At 41.8% G+C, this 19217-nt stretch overlaps 1 protein-coding gene and 1 long non-coding RNA gene across 10 annotated transcripts in view; one reads left to right on the top strand and one right to left on the bottom strand.

The window, feature by feature from the left end:
- Nucleotides 1-19217, top strand: part of tns1a (tensin 1a) — a 57776-nt gene that overhangs the window by 11505 nt on the left and 27054 nt on the right. For 6 of the 9 annotated variants that reach the window (XM_052057664.1, XM_052057667.1, XM_052057663.1 and 3 more), the window contains 3 exons: nt 7966-8080; nt 10147-10184; nt 18132-18170. In XM_052057664.1, coding sequence (XP_051913624.1) covers nt 7966-8080; nt 10147-10184; nt 18132-18170 — 192 coding nt within the window. Of the gene's footprint in view, nt 1-7965; nt 8081-10146; nt 10185-13034; nt 13245-16074; nt 17138-18131; nt 18171-19217 lie in introns of those variants that run through there. The other 3 variants (XM_052057671.1, XM_052057669.1, XM_052057672.1) reach the window with 2 other exon arrangements.
- Nucleotides 11568-13004, bottom strand: LOC127595855 (uncharacterized). The gene is made up of 2 exons (XR_007961337.1): nt 12597-13004; nt 11568-11847 (listed from the first exon to the last, which is right to left on the bottom strand). It is a non-coding gene; the product is annotated as an uncharacterized LOC127595855 (long non-coding RNA).

Genomic DNA, 19217 nt, shown 5'->3' with positions numbered 1-19217 from the left:
TCCCAAAGGCTTGCAGTCACACAAGTTCTATTTCAGCCGTAATGCCGAATCCATCTCATAGGAAACAATTGAAGTGGTCCCAAAAATCTATGAAGATACTGTAACTTTCAAAGAGTTTATTTCCACTGATGCTGTGCTGCTTTGGATGGTGCAGATGGCTAGAGTTGTGAAGCTTTGTTGCTTGGCGCCTCCTCCCAACAAGGCGGCAACGTCAGCAGGACGGTGCCAGAGTGAAGGTTTGCACTGAACATAATGGGGAGGGACTTGGTAGCCCCTTTAACAGCGGCTGAAAATAACGGAACAAAGTCGATACGGTCGGGTCTATAAATATCGGGGACATTGACACCGTTCCCATCGTTTTGTCTGCAAAGACCCCTCAATGAATTAGAAAGTACATGTGTAAGACCCACAGACGTTTAGCTTTAATTTGATGGTATTCTCATCAAAATCAGGTGAGTGGTACAGGGATTAGTTTGTATAAACGCCTCCCACTTTTTTTAGGACCAAAGGTAATTGGACAAATGAACAATCATAAAACAATCTTTCACTTTTTATGTAGTTGCAAATCCTATGCAGTCAATTACAGCCTAAAGTCCAGAACGTTTAAACATCACCAGATGCTGTCACTTACAGTATATCGCGCTTTTCTTCCTCGGGAACTCGAAGCGCTTTACACTGTTACCTCATTCAACAACTGTGAAAAGAAAGATTTGTCTTCATCATACCTGTCAACTCATACGGTTTAGTCATAGTTCATATGGATTTTGTGGTGAATCTTACGTATATATGGCCGTATCGCACAAATCATACGGATTCTGAAAATTTCCGTATTTTTTTTTCTCACCAACTCCAAATGATTTGGAGTTGGTGAAAAAAGTAACACAGGAATACAACTCTGAACGCAGTAATGCCACTAAGTAGACTGATGATTAGACATTAATAAGACATTGTATTATGGAGATCTACAATAAATATCATTGAAAATTCCGTGGGTTTTTTTTCTGCCATTATTTTGACATATAAAATGGTTTGGTATTTTATAAAGATTTTTTGCTCTTCATAAGGATTTTTTTGGTAGTTTATACAGGTTGGCGCTCCGAAAAATTAACAGGTATGCTTCATGATCGTATTATTCAGTATAATGCTGTTTTTTATAGAAGGGGCGCGTTATTTTGGTGATTAAAAACATGTCTGTTGAAATCATATTGACAACGTGAATGAACAAAAATAAAATCCAACTTTTTTCGGAACTACTTATCCCCACTATAGCATTGTGGGTGATCTGAATGCCCCTGACATTAGGCGAGGGGCAGGGTACCCGTTAGGCTACAATGGACAAAGAAATCATTCATACTGAGGTTCACACCAATGGACGATTTTGATTATTCAATTAACCTAACATGAATTTTTGCACCTGGGGGAGGCGTGCAGGAGGAAGGGGGAGACCATGCAGAATCCACACATGATGAGTCCGGAATCTTGGAATTGTGAAGTGAACGTGTGAAACATTTGCCCACCGTGCCACCAAACACAGCGAATGTGCCGGTAGTTAGGAACACATAGCACATTTGGATGTGCGCATGAAAACAAAAGGTTGGCCTTTGACACCGTCAAAGTCAGAGGTTGTGACCTGCTGCAGGAAATGCTGTCAACTATCATGTTGTTCAAATGACATGAAGATCTGTGCTTATTTGAAGTAAGACCTAATAATGGGCTTACTTCATGTCTGCCCCCAGTTCACATAACCTAAAACTGCAGATCACCACAGTCTGCTGGGCTGCCTCCGCTTTTCGAGCCAGTGCGTACTGCGTGTATCTTCACCACTCCTCTGAGGGTGTCACTCTGGCCAAACATATCTATCGCGTGCGTCGCGGCTCTTTGCACCTCTTCTCATCGCCTGTGTTGCTCGCGGTGGTCAGAGGAAGCCCGCTTGGAGGCTGCACGTTCGGCTGTATTTGCTCCACACTTCTATAAGTCAGGTATTGCTACGATCCTGTCATAGATTGTGCAGACGCATCACACAAAGTTGTGTTTGACATCATGCCGCAGAGATGTTCTGTGCAATCTGCATTTCAAAGCACTGCTCTGTCTTCTTCTTCAGTGTGTGTGTGTGTGTGAAGGTGTGTGTGTGTGTGTGTGTGTCTGCGTGTGTGTATGTGTGTGAATGAGAGAGCATGTGTGTTTTCGATGCATTAGCAATCACCGCAAACGTGATTGGGCCCCCCCCAACATTAGCGGATGCCCCAACAATCATACTGCAAGTGGCCGTGACTTCATGATCGCGGCTCATCGATCAATTTGTCTGCCGCACCTGGTATTGATCATGTGGCACCCTCATTCCACTTTGTATAGGTTGATGCTATCATGCTAACACAAGCTTTGCAAAGCTGTCACCTCACGGCATTTCTCTGCGCGATCACCTACAATCTGGCTACAGGCCCAGAGAGTCAGTCTACTGGGATTGACTGTATTCGCTGTCATTAATAAAACATCCTGAAGTCATCTCTATGATCTTGTACACCGATCTATACCCCCATGATGCATCTTTGCACAAAGGGGAAAGAACTTGTTGGCAAAGCCTTACAAATGAAAACTTGTGTGCCAACTTGCTAAAATCTGTACTGAAATGTCAAATTGTCATGTATAATAAATAACGTTGCGATTTTACACTCACTTGAACAATAATTGAACAAATTATTATAACTGACTTGACTGATTTCAAAACCAGTACAAGTAATCGATTCATTTGTTGTGTGCAAGTAATACATTTTGTGGTTTCACTGTCATAATAGCAACTCCAAATTGGCCCGCCATTAAAACGAGTTTGTCACCCCTGGTATAAGTTAACATACGTTTACCACTATGGCCAGTTAACAATAAGAAAAAAGGCTACAATTATTACAGCGATATCAATATTTGGTATTTGTGTGTTTAAAGTGATGATGCTTGATTTTATTTAATTAGTCCATAACTTTCCACATACATTACTGATGCATCCGCACATTTTGTCTGGGACAAATGAAACAGTGTACAGTCACACAGTAAATCAAAAATACCCCCCCCCCCCCCCCTGCAAAAATTGCCTTTTTGAAATCGAGAGTTACTTCTTTGGTATTGATTAAGGGTTACCAGTTTGCTACACACTTCTGAAATAACAGATTTGCTTTAATTGCCTTTATATGTTATGATCAGTAATGGATAATATCCATTTACTTGTATGTGAAAACACCGATCTTGTTAATAATTTCTCACAATCATTAGGAAACCAATACCTGTACATGTCATGTGCAAAATTTTATATCCATTCATCCACATTCACATCCATTTTCTTATCGGCTTATGTTCACCAGAGTGGCGTTTGTGCTGGAGCTTATCCCAGCTGTCTACGGGCAGTAGGTGGGGACACCATGAACTGGTTGCCAGCCAATCGCAGGGCACACATAGACAAACAAACATTCACACTCACAATCACACCCAGGGACAATTTATAGTGTTCCATGAGCCTACCATGCATGTTTTGGGAATGTGGGAGTACCCGGAGAAAATCCGCGCAGGCATGGGGAGAACATGCAAACTCTACACAGGAAGACCGGAGCCGGAATTGAACCTTGCACCTCTGCACTGTGAGGCTGACATGCTAACCAGTCGTCCACTGTGCCGCCCCAAGCGAATTTATTGCATATAACCAATGACAGAGTAGTGCGACCATGTTAAAAAGTGTCCATGCTTTCCTTTCCTCTCCTTTCCTTTCCTTCATATGGCTTTGAATGTTGTTTTGAGCATCCCGGCGGTGACAAATATTTCTTCGTTGGGGCATCGTCTGGATTCATCAAAGCTGACAGCACCAATGTATGATTGGTCAAGAATGAAGCACTCGATTGAAGCTCAGCTCAGCTCGGCAAAAGAGTCACATCTGAAAGTGCAGTTTCGTGAGAGCCCGCGGTCCTTCAGCCGTTTGGTTAACCATTTACATGTGGAGATGGCTCATGAATTGGTTTTCATGGAGCATCTTGATTTAAACTGAGCCCATGGAGTGGGGTTAGTTGAAATTGGAGGGAATTATACATGCACCACAGTATGCAAGAGTGAATGCACAGCATATGGGAGCTTTTGCCCTTCTCGTTGGCCCACTCTGTCTCACAAAGGCACTCTTTGTTCCAGGCAGGATTTCACTCTGGGGGAAATTGAAAGCAGGTGTGGCTGCTTTCTTTCTTAATCTTGAGAGGCGTGCAGGATTCCTCCTGCTGCAGGCCATGTTTGTTTCTGTGTAGCCTGGACCTCCTCATGCTCACCTGGCTCAATGCAGTCATGCCATGTTTCACACTCGTTCCAATTTTATCCTCTACCGAGGCAACCTAGTTCATCAGCATTCCTGTGCGACTTCACATCTGATTTAATTACTTGTTCGACCAATCTGTAGCGCATGTTGATGATGTAAATTTTCAGGACCACAGATACCTTCACCATTATTTCTGGCGCAACTGTTTGGTCGCCTGTTTTTTAAGGAATGATTTAACACAGGGGTTCCCAAGTTCGGCCAAATGATCAGGTGTATTGGAGGAGGGAATCTAAAAAATTTTTTTGTATCATACACTGATGAGGTATTTCATAATAGCTGCAATGTATCCACGCAGTGAAAAAAAAGCAATATGATAACACAGTGGCAAAAATACAAAAATGAAAATTTCGCTGAAATCAATGTCCCCAAACCTTTGAGTTGTGTGTTTCTTTCAAGTCCAAATTCTTCCAGTTTCGTGGCATTAACGTGCTGCATGTATAGTGGCTCCTATTTAAAAAAACAAAACAAAAAAAACCCACAACAGATTTTTGTTGTAACTGTCCAAAGGATATTTAGACGTTAAACTTTATTGAATTTGTTATTTAAGTGTTAATGGACTGCAGGAAAATCACGTCAGACCCTTTATTGCAACACAAGCAAAAGTGAGGCTTTAATGTACTTGGTAACATTTTGCACATTTCACACACTTTGAGGATGAATATTGATACATCACCGTAAGTCATTCTTACAAGATTCAGTTGAATAGGAAAAGCTTTCCCAGTCTTTTTTTTCCCAATCAATGCCCATAAATCCATATTCGTCGCTGAGTAAGTTTGACTTTTGTTCTCCAACAAAACTTTCTCAAAGTCAAAAATGCTTGTTTATTAATGATAAAATTCAGGTGTGCGGGTGGTGGGTGATTTTGAAAAATGTATCATTTGGTGCCGATCCAAATTGTTCGGCCATCAGAGGCCGGTGCTCTGCTGGGTGCTATTGCTGTTTGATTGAATTCATCCATGCTTTGGTACCATTCAGAGAGGCATGCCCATACTAATTTGCATTCTTGTGGTGCAAAAGGACATGCTGGGGTCTTTGGGTCTGTCGCCCCGCCTAGCTGCCTCTGCCTCGCCTTTCAAGTGGTCTTACATCTGTGCTCAAAGTGAAGTCGAGGTACAGTTGTGTCGCCCTGATTTTCATTAGCTAAGTGCACCTAGCGGAGAGGAGCGCCAGTGCTTGATTTACTGTGCGAGATGTCTCGAAGATATGGAGAAACACACCTCCTCTCCTTGTTGTCTGTCCTCGGCTCTTGGGCCATCTTATGTCTTTTCATGCCCTCTTTTTACTTCCATTACATCCGTTTTCTGCTTCTCATGCGAATGCTTAATTCTCTCTCTTGGGCGTCTTCAGGGAAGCCGACACTGTACATGGATTGGGGATTTTTTTAATTCTTTTTTTTTTTAATCCTGTCATTTTGAGAACTGCACTGTTATTTATAAGGTTGGTAAATGCTCACTTTGTCTACTAACCCCATCAACTGACTGGCCGACAAATGTTGCCGCGGAAGCCAGTTAGGTAAGGTGGTGTAAAAAAGTTGTTTTCAAGCAAGAGTTGCAGTTCGGCAGAGCCCGCCCTACCGATCTTATTCAGACTGCACAATGACACAAAGGAAATGACATTGCTGCAATGGCTCATGAGGAGGTGGCCTCAGGGAGAGGAGATGATGGGAACATGACAGCTCAGGAGAGGAAAAACATTACGTCCAGGAGAATTTTTGCTTGGCATCTCTCTAATGGGAAAGACATGCGGGCCGCGCACGCACGACTGCAGTAAAACACTTGAAATATTGTCTTTTTTAAAAATGGATTTGTACCGAACTCATTGCTGAATGTAAACGTAGAAACATCTTTAATGTATGGGTAATTTCTGTCAAACCTATTTTTTTGATTTACGAACGTATGTTTTTCTTGTTCATGATCATGGTCTTTTTGTTTAGTTTCAGATTTTAACGTGTTAAAATAATGACACCCTTAACTAGAGATGCATTAATGCACTACATTTAGTCTGCAACATTTCTTCAAGTAACTTATAAATTGTACTTGCGAGTCGTTTTAATGCAACGTACTTTCTACTTTTACTTGATTGTATGAAGAAGAAACAGTAATTTAGCTCCATTGCACGGAGCTGCATTCCATTCTCTACTTTTATTTTTATGTTGATGATTTTATTAATTTATTGCTTGCACAGTCAGAACGTCACATTCGCAGTAGGTAGAGAGCTCAATTCATGGAACAACCCCTGGTAAGAAGGATGGAATCACCAGTCTTGGAGGATGTTCATTTAATTGTTTAATTTTGTAGCATGGAAGCAGATCACAAATGTGACAAAAAAACAAAACAAAACAAAAGTCCCTTCATATGGAAAGTCTCAGGCTTTAAGAAACACTAAAAGAAATCGAGAAAATAAAATGTGGTGTCACAGTTACTTACTACTGTAGCAGAAGGAAAAAAGGGTGAAATCACTCAATTCTGAGGGAGAAAAAAAATCTCAAATCAGGAAAACAACAAAAGAACACTTCATCACACCATGAGTACTTTGTTGTTCCATAATTTGTGCCAGGGGTTGTGCGCTTCATGTCTGGTTTGGTTTGGTTTGTTTGTTTATTGAACATAAAACATATACAGTAATTATTTGACAGAAAATAAGGTAAATAAAATAGTAAAAAAGAAAGGAATCAGTCTTCATTCAACACAGTTATTATGTACAAGGGAGTAGGAAGAAGTAAAAAACGTATCTAGTCCTACCCCGTTATGTGATTATATCTAATAAATCATTTTTCATATCAATCAGAAAAGAAAAGAAAGTAAGAAGAAAGAAGTCTCCTTTAAGGCTCATACTTTATCCTTAACCGTGATATTTTTTACATATTTTTGGTTTGTATCGGGATTATATACATCCCCACCCTGGCACTCTTGTGTCAATTTTCTCTTGTATTCATAATGGATATTTCAATACCTTTATCTATTTATCAACTTAGTTCTGTATTATCATTAGATTTAATGTTTAGAATTTATCATTTTAACTCTGATTGATGTAGGCTGCACTATTTTTTTTAAATTTGTTTTTGAACTCAGCAAGCGATTTACTCATTTTCAGGGGTCTGAAAAAACAGCTGTATAGGCCATATTAAAATATTTTTTCAAATCATTCTTTTGGACCTAAAAATAAAGCAGTGTCTGTTATGAATTCATTAAAAGTTTCAGTATACTTTTAATTTGTATCACTTTTGTCACAGATTTGGGCAAATGCATGTGGGGTTTTCTTACTTGACCAAATTGGCACCAATGATTTTCTTTGCGTGTGTGTCAAAATGATGCTGTATTTTCCCTGTGTGAGATTTTTTCTTTACTTTTATCATTGATTAGTCATTCAATTGGACATGTTCAAAGTGAAAACATTCTGTGCTGGTAGTTGTGCTTGTGTGTGTGTGTGTGTGTGTGTGTGTGTGTGTGTGTGCGTGTGTGTGTGTGTGTGTGTGTGTGTGTGTGTGTTTTAATGGCATTGGGAGTTGGATGCATTGAAAGCAACACACAGTGAGCCAAGCATCCTCATGTTAAGATGACATTGGACAAATGTTGAGGTGACCACGTGTGTGTGATGATAATTTCTTCTTTTCTACTTCCACTCAGCCCGACGAGCTGGAGGGGGTCCACACACACTACTTTAAGCTGAAGCCATTCAAGAAGGCCAAGAGCTGTGATATATGCAAGCAGGCCATCACAAAGGAGGGTCTCGTCTGCAAAGGTGAGTGCCATTCACAACAGCTGGACTTATCCCACGCTGATGGGGTATTTGCTTAAATCCTGCTTGTATTTTATGACTTCGGATAGAGCTGTTCTCACATCCTTCCAGACAACCAATCAAAGGTGTATCTTCTGGCAACCTTTCCCTTGCCTTTTTCACTGCACTGGGAATGGCTGCGGCTGCCGACGACCTACTACCTTGTCCATTTAGTTCAGCAAATTGCCATCACGCCTGCCAGAAACATTACCACGCCTCACTAAATGCAGGCTGATGATGTTCAGGAAATCCTTGCAAGTCCATCCCGGTGTTTGTCAAGTTATGATAAAGCACATGAAGCATGGGGTGGTTTCTACTTTTTTCTTTTGTGGGAGGGTGCAACCATATGGCTATTCTTTTGTGGTTGCAGGGCAAATTTCTGTACTAACTGCAGCCGAAGTCAAGATGAAAAACGCAAAGGACTAGCAGTAGGAGATCAGGCCGGTTTGGGGCTTTGGCTAAGGATTTGCTGTTAAAATTAGCACGGCTACTGCAGCTGCTGCTGAATTAACCTAGATAAGAGGGAAAGTGGGGTGGTAGAGAGGGGCAGAACGGGCAGAGAAAATGGGGAAATGTGAGGGAGAGTGCATGTGAATTGCCGTCATCCCTCTTTTGTTTTTTTTGGGCAGCAAATGGTCCTTGTGTGAATATGGCACACGCCTCCAATTGACATTGGTTGCTGCACTGAAAAAAATGGCGCATTGAATTTACTCAATTTTAATTATTCGAGATTAAAATTCGAGAAGGAGCGGAGCGAAAATGCGAAGCTCTCAATTTACTGGTCGATCTACGTCCCAACCCTCATCTATGGTCACGAGTGATAGGTCGTGACCGAAAGAACGAGATTCCAGATACAAGCGGACGAAATGAGTTTTTCCTTAGAGATAAGGTGAGAAGCTCGGTCATCCGGGAGGAGCTCAGAGTAGAGCCGCTTCTCCTCCACATCGAGAGGAGCCAGATGAGGTGGCTCGGGCATCTGATTCGGATGCCTCCTGGACGCCTCCCTGGTGAGTTGTTCCGGGCATGTCCCACTGGCAGGAGACCCCCCGGATGACCCAGGACACGCTGGAGAGACTATGTCACCCAGTTGGCCTGGGAACGCCTCGGGATCCGCCAGGATGAGCTCGAAGAAGTGGCTGGGGAGAGGGAAGTCTGGGCTTCCCTCCTAAAGCTGCTGCCCTCGCGACCCGACCCCAGATAAGCGGTGGAAAATGGATGGGTGGATAATTATTCGAGTGGTTACACAAAATAAAATAATCTCTCTCTCTCTCTCCCAAAGAAAGGCAGTGATTGCTTATGTACATGTATTTTTTTTATTCTGATGTTACTGTGCCATTTCAAAGCATTCAAAATACATGACTTTATTTTTATGTTTTTGCTTGACTCTTCTGAAGCGAGTGAAAAAGACGGCGTACTTTCCCCTACTGGAGTCATGTGATGATAGCATGATATGATATGATATAATGGAGAGGTCAAGGCAGTGAAAAACTATGTGGCTCCATCCTCATTGTTTTGATCTATTGAACTGAGGATCAATTTACACTTAATTATCCAATACACCAAAAATGTTGGCAAATTAGTTGACGTTTTTTGTACTTCATTTGAACTGAAGTAAACTTGGCCACACAAACATCCCAAAGAATATTTTACTTTGTGCTACATTACTGAGCTGTTTTACAGAGAAATATATTTGTTCTCTGTATCCAATAAATTGTGTTTATCTTATGACATATATTAAAGGTGAAGAATTTGAAAATCACTCGCAGCCCTCAATTTTTTCTGTATTTTGCCCTTTGGAAGAAAAAGTTTGGACACCCCTAAAATAAATGAATTCCGTTGTCATGTGCTATTGTAGCCACTTGGGGGCAGTAACACACTTAAACATGTACCGTACAAGGAAGGAGACTGACCTTGATGCAGTTTCCTTTCGAACTCACTGCTCAGTCAGCTGGACAGAAAGCATGACAGTGTGTGCATGTATTTTCCTGTACTGTATATGAAACAAACAGTCGTTGCTTTTCTTGTTGCAGCTTGTCAGCTGTCCTGCCATAAAAAATGTGAAGTGAAGGTAAGACATTCCCCACTGACTGATGGTGTGTTGTGTGAAACTTTACTCTGTTTTACGTTTGGGATCAGCTGTACAGTGCACACTTAACTACTTAACTATACTTGTTTTTGAAATGCCCACACACATTAGTTAAATGCCCGCAAACTCATGACTTTTTTGGGGGGAGTGGGGTTGTCACATATATGCAGTTGAGATTTCTGCAAATGCATGAGTGCATTTCCCCCCAAAAATTGTACATTTCGTATGTTATGCTATCATATTATATAATAATAATAATAATACATTTTATTTATAAGTGCTTTTCAACACACCCAAGGACACTTTACAATCATATAATCTGTCAAGGCAATTCAACTTGTGTGTTTCAGTCATGTATGAGAGCATTTCAGTGGTGCGTGAGAGTACATCTTGAATTATATCCCCGACGGCCCTTCGACCTGACAAGTACACTCACGCTGCAGGCACAGTACAATGCCCTGTAATGGGTCAAAAATGACATTTGTCTTTATGTTATTGATGCTCTAAAGGAGCAAGTATGGCACCACAAATAAAAAGAGATAGCCTGTAGGTATTCTAACTTGTAAAATTCATAACCTAAGAATGATTTTCACTTTATACTCTGCTGTATGCGTGCAAGACGAATACAGCGATGTGTTCATTGCCCTTCATATCTGGCAAATAGAAGCTGTTTCCTCCAGCAGGCCTGCTCGGCTCCGTCTGTCTGTCTGTTTCCTCACTTCGGCCCTTTAATGTCATCACACGGTCACAGTGCGCAATGGAAAACAAAAAACAAATGAAAAGGGGATGATAGAATGATGGCTCAGCGGACAGAGCCGAACAAGGCTGTTCTTAGTGTTTTTTTTGTTGGTTGGAAGTGATGTTGAAAATTATCGTCACCCTGATCTCTCCTCAGCATGCCCTAGTTCTCACCCTTTTCCTTTGGCTCAAATGTGTCTGCGGTAGCGTTAAATACACACACACACACACACACACACACACACACACACACACACAAAACCTCAAACCAGGAAAACTCATTTTGGTGACTGGCGTTGAACTTGAAGGAGAACATCATTTAATTCCTCAAACGTGTGGAAACTGCTTTTATCTCCAGCCTTGTAAGAGTAAATGTGTCAGCAGTCGCATTGATTTTATTTTTTTATGTTTAGTTGATGCTTTAGCATCCCATTGTTGGTGTTCGTACATTTTATGCTGTTTATGGCGCTTTAATGGGGCCTATAATGATTTGGATGAGAGTGTCAAGAAGGTTTGATGTTGCCAGCATGTGGCACGCATAATATTAAATATATCCACAGCAACAAGCAAATTCAGTCTTGTGGCAATTTTGTATCACTCTTGATGCAAAAAGTCGAGATCACTCCCTGTTGTTGTTGTTGTTGGGGGGGGGGGGGTTGTCCATCTTGTACGTGTGTACTGGATCGTTGCTGCATTGGTTTTCCACACTTTGGAAGATTCAAAGGAGAGATTTACCCATGTGGATTTGAAGGAGGGATGTCTCCATATACCTTAAAAGTAGGGTCAGAGAGCCTAACTGTACCGCCAAGGTTTTGTGACTTAAAATACTACTTACCGGTACATGTTGTTTGTTTATTTATTTATTTATTGTGAAGGCATGTCACACTGTGCTGCTGCTGGAATTGTACTTCACCCACAAGTTTGTTCACAGAGCCTTAAATACACAAAACAGATGGAAGCAAGCACGGGTTTGCGAAATCAGGTACTGATTTATACTGTATGTGAATAAAAATGGGAACGACTGAAGCTCATGCAGTTCTTGATATTAAATGAGGTAGTGTGTCATTTTAATGCATACTGATACAGTTTTAATGACTTTTAGTAGGAGTTTTTTAATATATTTTGCATGACGTTCAGTTGAATTAAATTATCATTATGATGTCATGTTGTTTTACATTGCATGCATTGAGTGAGGTAATGCCGATGTTGCCTCATTTTATAGCCAGGAAAAAAAGAAAACAACAAAAAAAACATTGGAATTTCCATCAGCTCTTTTGTGCCACTGACATTATTGGCAGGTAACTCCTGTTTTATGTGCAATGGGCTAAAAATGACGTGCGCATCAACACGAGCACCTTGAGGTTTGAATTCATATAAGCACGTGTCTGAAAGTCCACTGCATGCCAGGACCTGGATCATCGCTGCATTGTGCACAACTCTCCATCAGGCCTTGTTAACATGTTGACGTTTGCTCGGTTGTGGCATACATATACTGTACACAGTATATATATGTGTGTGTGTGTGTGTGTGTGTGTGTGTGTGTGTGTGTGTGTGTATCAAACAGTAACAGAGAGATAATTATAGCAACACGTTTTTGTCACAGAAACATGTTGCGGCCACTTGTATGCTGATTCCATACATCCCTCCATCCTCCACTTTTTATACTCTCATGAGAAGCATATTTTCGGGGTGAGGGGGGAAGTCAAGATCCATTGCATACAGGAAGGCCGCATCCCGGATTCAAACCTCCAGCCTTGCCAATTGCTCACCGTGCCACGATAGCTTGATTCTGTTTTTCCCCACACAGTTTTACAACGTTGCTAATGCAATGCTAATTACAGTATTCTCTTTGAAAGAAAGCCCGGACAGAGGGAGTGCTGATAGGGGAATTCGACAGACAGGGCTCAGAGAGGGAGGGATACAGTTATTGTCTTGCTTTGGGCAGCAAGCAGCCCCAAACTGCTTTCTTGGCCTTATATAGTGTGTTTGGATTCTACTTGGCAGCTGATAGAGGAGTCTGGGCCAGCAGCACAAAAAGTGCTTCCTGGTTCAGTCCAGTGGCTGAACACAGTCGACTTCAGTAGCTCTCTGGCACGCGTTCGGGATTATGGCTGGTGTTTGGAGTGAGGTGGGCGGGGGAGGCTCGTGACTGAGGAGGTGGTCAAAAGTGTCTGTATTTGGCGCTCCTTCTTTTGCCTCTGTCCTCTCAGGAAGGGGTGAGGCTCGTAGGTGTTGTGCAGCCAGTGGAAATGCAAAGTTAGAAAGCAGGCAGAACAGGAGAGAGGAATGAGCTCCAGCGTACAGGTAAGAGTTGTTTTAGGGTATGTTCACCAACTGCATGCTCACTTGAAACTTGAAGACATGATATGCGTGTTTTGGTTTTTTGATATATATACTGTATAGTGTATATATATTTTTTATGTTGATGTTGAAGTTCCGTCATGGCTTAGAAGGAATTCGATTCTTGGCAACCTCCTTAAAAGTGTAGTTGAAGTGTATGTATAACAATTGTAAAACTGCACGAGATAAAATGAAGCGTTTTATAGTTCATGCAGTTTTTCACACTCTGACCTCCTTCACGCCTGAGAAAACCGATGTTGCCAATCACTCTTCTCAGACCTTCAACAGCAGCTAACCTTGAGTGGCTGGGAGGTCAGGGGGGCTTGCATGTCCTCTTTTCTTCCTAACAAAACGTGGGAATTCAGTTTCATTGTACCGCCGTTGGGTAAGGCACAGCTTGCCAATATTCTTAATTTGCTTGTGAATCTCAAGAGGAAAACATTTCACCTTTTTCTCACCTTGCCCATAACAAGAGCGCTAGTCATGCGTCCCTTGAGCGTCGTAAGGCGAAGACCGATGTTAATAGAGCAGCTGTTTGTCTCTTCTTATAGAACTGGATTCCCCTCAGGGAAGGTTACATGTTTACCCATTCAAGAACAACCCCAAGGGAAATGTGGGAGACACAGTACGAATCATGAATCCACACGGTCCCTCCGACAATGCGAAACCAGCTTGACCCATGAAAGAGTGTTGAATAAAGTGTTTTCACTGTAAAAGCACACATGAGGCAGCTGCATACTGAGGCAGCTCCACTCTGCAAGAAATGTCTTTATAGAGCCTTATGGGCTTGCATTCCATCACAATGCATATCTTTATTCTGACTTCAGTGCGCCCTTCGTAGGCCATTACAAGCCTACAAGTGTTTACTGTCCAACAGCAACATCGTGATTATTTATGAACATCAGCAAATTGCACATACAGATTTCCCCCATAAGTGAAAGAATAAACAATGTTTACAACAAGCAATCACGGTGTTAAATCCCACTGCGGCGTTTCCGACCAGGTTTTCTGTGTCCAAAGTGTGCTGCAATTGCACATATGTTCATCATCAGTTCCTGATTTAAAGGTGTATTTTGTAGCAACAGTCATAATTGGCCCAACTTGCTGCTCACTGTAGCCTGATTGTGATCCAACAGCTACTTTCTCTCTCAACCCGGGTTCTCAGCATCTTGTCCGTCATTTTATGAAGTTCCTTGTTGACCACAAAGCCGTCACGCAACTGCGCGATTGGGGGGATAGCTCATCCTAAATATATGAATATGCTGTGCTCTAGGCAGCCGATGTGTTATATCTTGCTCAAATCACAGTAGATGTCAGTAATTAAAACAGAACACTTCACATCAGCTTTCCTGAAGAGAGACGGAAATAATGTGATGGCATTTATGCATCCATCAGATTATGTGCCAGGAAGTTGTTTCCACATAGCTCCCAACTCAAACCTATTGCCTGTGTTTTAGGGGAATTGTCCTATAGCATGTGCAGCATCATTGCACCCTCATTTCAAAATGTCAAATCAGAGATGAACAGGCACTCTCTCCACTGTTATGGCACTTTGGGGGTTTCTTCCCTTTCCAAAGGAAAACAGAGAGGCAGCATGTTTAAATCCATCCGAGTTTTTTTTTTTTTTTTTGAGCTTCGGTCCTTATTTGGCCATTGCTTGGTGAGCGTGGGATTCAATTTCACAGGCAAGCAGCCATCAACGTGGCGCTGGATCAGCAGGATAGCCGCTGGAATTGTGAGTGTGGTTGCCCCACTGGAGCCAATGCACTTCTACGTCAATTAGATGATATATACACGGTATAGAGTAGGGCCTGACTGATTTGTCCTATTTTTTAGGCTCATTCAGATAATAATAAATAAACAAATAAATAAATAAATAAATAAATAAATGCTTAATCAGCAGATTAATTTTTAAAAATATATAATGAATAAATGGACTATTTATTTTTTGGTCTCGTAAAACATTAAAAATCAAATCACAGGCAGAACATTTGACAGATTTACCTTACTTTGTCTTTTAGTATTTGTTTAACTTGGACTGATTGTTTTTTTCTTTTTGTTTTTTTTTATATGGGGGAAGAATGTGCAAATGTGTTGACTTATGTTGTAATGTGTTCTGTTAATGTTAAAAAAAACATCTAAACTAAAAATACACCAATAATGGGCAAAAAAAAAAAAAAATCTGACTTTTGCCGAAACAGCCAATATCCATCCATCCATTTTCTGATTCGCTTCTCCTCACGAGGGTCCCCGAGCGTACTGGAGCCTATCCCAGCTGTCTTCGGGCAGTAGGCGGGGGACACCCTCAACCGGTTGCCAGCCAATTGCAGGGCACACATAGACGCCACAACCATACATGCTCACACTCACACCTAAGGATAATTTAGAGTGTTCAATAAGCCTGCCATGCCGCGCACGTTTTTGGAATGTGGAAGGAAACCGGAGTACCCGGAGAAAATCCACACAGGCACGGGGGGAACATGCAAACTCCACACAGGAAGGTCAGAGCCGGAATCGAACCCTGCACATCTGCACTGTGAGGCCGACGCGCTAACCAGTTGTCCACTGGGCCGCCACAAGCAAATATCAGACAAGAGAAAATCGACATGTAAATGTGCTAGGGTGTTTATACTCCCTATACAAACCAAAAGTTGTAAAAAATAGATAAGTATACTGTAGCACATATAGGCATTTGTTTATTTGCAGACTTTTTCCTTTTCTGATGGATATAAAAAAATTATCTCTTTATACATTAATACATAACAAGGAGTAGGATTAGACATGTTTTTTTTTACTTCTTCCTACTCTTTTGAACATATAATTGTGCTATATGATGACTGTTCTCGTTTCCTTTTTTTACAATTTTACTGACTTTACTTTCTGTCAATTTATTACTTCATGTTCAATAAACAAACAAACAAACAAACAAACAAACAATGAATTGGTCCGGCCCTCATAAAGACGGTACCAATATTGCAGCATATGTGAGGTTATAGCTGTTGGCCTTGAGGGCTTGCTCATGCTTTCTGTTGTAGTTCATCCCAAAAGGTGTTTGATGGGATTACGGTCAGCATTCTGCGCAAGAGCTTCTACGTCAAATTCACCGAAATATGCTTGGGCTTCTTCCTTCCTCAAATAGGTGACATTCCACATGCCTCGAGCCAGCTTTTTGTAGCCGTGGAGCGGACCGCCAAGGTGCCCGCCACCTGGCGACATTTTCCTTGTTAACTATTGAGAAGAGAGAATAAAGAAAAGAGGGGCTGACCTGAGGAAAAGAATCATCTCTTATGAGTTGTGCTAGAGGTCACTGGCTTCCCAGAAGCCCCCTTGTGATGTGATGCAATTTTAAACTATGTGTTTCATCATGGCTGAACCCTTTTCAAGTTCATTTGTCTCCATTCTGGATTATTTGAATTGTTCTCTGCCCGTGGGTTTGCTCTGAAGGAGCAAAGAGAGGCTGGAAAAGAAGTTTACCATAGAAACTCGGATGCATGCTTCTTTTCGGTAAGGAAGCACCAAACTGGCTGAGGGTTTTTATATTCTGTTTATTCTAACAACCAGAATTTCTTGCCGCATGGTAGAACCTCCAAGACAGTCCCGTGCTCTTATGTGCTTCAGCAGGTGAGAACCACATGAAGACTGTATTAGCTTCCCACATCAGCCACCTTATAAGGATATAGTCAGGGTAGACGCAGTCGGAAATGTTCACAGTGAAGGTCTGTCGTCACACTTCTCTTGAGTCTCATTATCCACATCTCTGATGCTGCTTGACCTTCAAAACGACAAACATCCTGTATGCCGGCGATTCTCGGGTCACAGAACTGTTGGCAGTGGTTCGTGGGCAGCAATTTAGAAAGGTAACATGATATTTGACATAGAATGTTCTCATTTTGGGCTGTGATGATCAACACGGTATTTCAGGGATGTCTTTGTCCCTTAATAATGCTCTGTAATGCACAGCTGTTTGGACAGTTGAGATGTTTTCCAAAGGCATTTGTTGCAAAATAAATTCAATTGCTTGCGACCGGCTGGCAATCCGCTTAGGGTATACCCCGCCTGCTGCCCGAAGACAACTTGGATCGGCTCCTGCAAACCCGTGACCTCTCGTGAGGATAAGTGGTTTGGATAATGGATGCATGAATACATTCGCTTAATTTTATGTCTATAAAAGTGGCTTGCGACTTAATGATTGTGGGAAAATGTGAATCTTTGCGTAACCCGAGTTGATGACCCCTGCAATGTGTTATACATTACTGCTGCAAATGAAATGACATGCTCTAATGATACAGCTACTGCGCGCCAAGGCAGTTGTGTTGATGTCAAGCGAGGCCACGGGAAGTGAAAAAGAGTGCTCGTTGGCATGAAAGCAAAATGGTGACTTTGATCAGCGATGTTTGTCAGCTCTGCCATCACGTGACATATCAACAGTACCCTTCCAGCTCCAGTGTTTTGATATATTCCATGATAGCAAATGCCAACCAGGCTTTTGTTCTCACTGTGCAAACTAATTATGGTGGCTTCCTTCCCACTGGAGCCTGCTGGCCACTGATAGCCTGCATCCCGCTCACTGCGCGCAAACATGCAGCAGCTCATGTTTATGTGTAAAGTTGTCTCTCTTGTTGGATCCTAATCAGTGATGTGTGGCTGTGAGATGCTCATACAGAGTATTTGGAGCCGTTGTTCTAGTCGTGGATACTTGGAGGAAAACGGAAACGTCATGAAAACCCGCACGAGTTCTGAAGCACTGTGATGAACATAGGATCTCCTTGCTTGTTATTATCTGCAGAGTCAGACGGTTTCATGGAAGAAAACAGAATCACAGTCCTTCACACATTCTCTCTGCTCTCACAGGTGACCACGGCGTGTCAAACTAGCACCAACTATGAGCTTGTGAGTACAACGCGTCGCAATTGAATGTGCCACAGACACCTTGACCGACTGACCCCTTTCACCCGCTCAAATCCCCTTTTCCAATTTCATGATCCTTCCTGGAATTGTGGGCAAAGCCACCCACAAACACAGCGAGCTGCCGCAGGAGGCTTCAAATAGGCGAAAACATCCAGCAAGCAGCATCAAATTCTTGACGCGGTCCTCAGTGCGACACAAAACGAGTCTTGCAAAAGATACAGAGTGCAGGTGTCAAATTTATGGGCCAAAAGCCAGTTTCGGTCTGGCTCGAAAGCAGGGGTGTCAAACTCATATTTGTTGCAGGCCTCATTGTATATGGTCTCAATATAGTAATTGGACTTTTTATTTCTTTGCTTTGCTTTTTTAGATATTTTTACCTCTTTTGTTTGGAAATGTACTTTTATGTGAAGCTAAATAAAGCTTCCTTCCCTTTCTCTCCGCGTGACATTGTGACATCATCATTTTTGAACTCATACACAACAATTTGATGGATAGCAACATTTTAACCCTTTCAGGGACAACGGTTACGACAGCGGACAGTTTACCATGTTATTCGGATACAGGGTGCGTGAAAAGGTTCAATCAGAGGTCAAGGAAGATCATTTTTACTCAACTATTAAATGAATAATTTAAATGTGTTATGAAAAGAGGTTTGATGATGTGAACATGCTTCAAATTTCCCACTGGTATTTCAAGTAAAGCCAATTTAAAATTGAAAAGACGAATGAAGTTGGCGGACATGATTTGCTTCTGAGGGCCAAACGTATAAGAACATGTGGTGGAGCGAATCTGGCTTTTGGCCCATGAATTTGACACCTGCACTTTGTATCTTTTGCAAGACTCGTTTTGTGTCGCACTGAGGACCGCGTCAAGAATTTGCTGCTGCTTGCTGGATATTTTCACCTATTTGAAGAGCTGAACAAATTAGGAACATTCCTTGCAGTCACTTATTTACACTTATTTACTTTGGACATTGGCCCTTTAAAATGACCAATGCAGCTGATAAACAGTCCCCCGTTTTGTTTATAG

The sequence above is a fragment of the Hippocampus zosterae genome, chromosome 2, assembly GCF_025434085.1.
Source record: "Hippocampus zosterae strain Florida chromosome 2, ASM2543408v3, whole genome shotgun sequence".
In the NCBI taxonomy this organism is placed as follows: Eukaryota; Metazoa; Chordata; class Actinopteri; order Syngnathiformes; family Syngnathidae; genus Hippocampus; species Hippocampus zosterae.
This window is presented reverse-complemented; position numbering and strand designations above follow the sequence as displayed.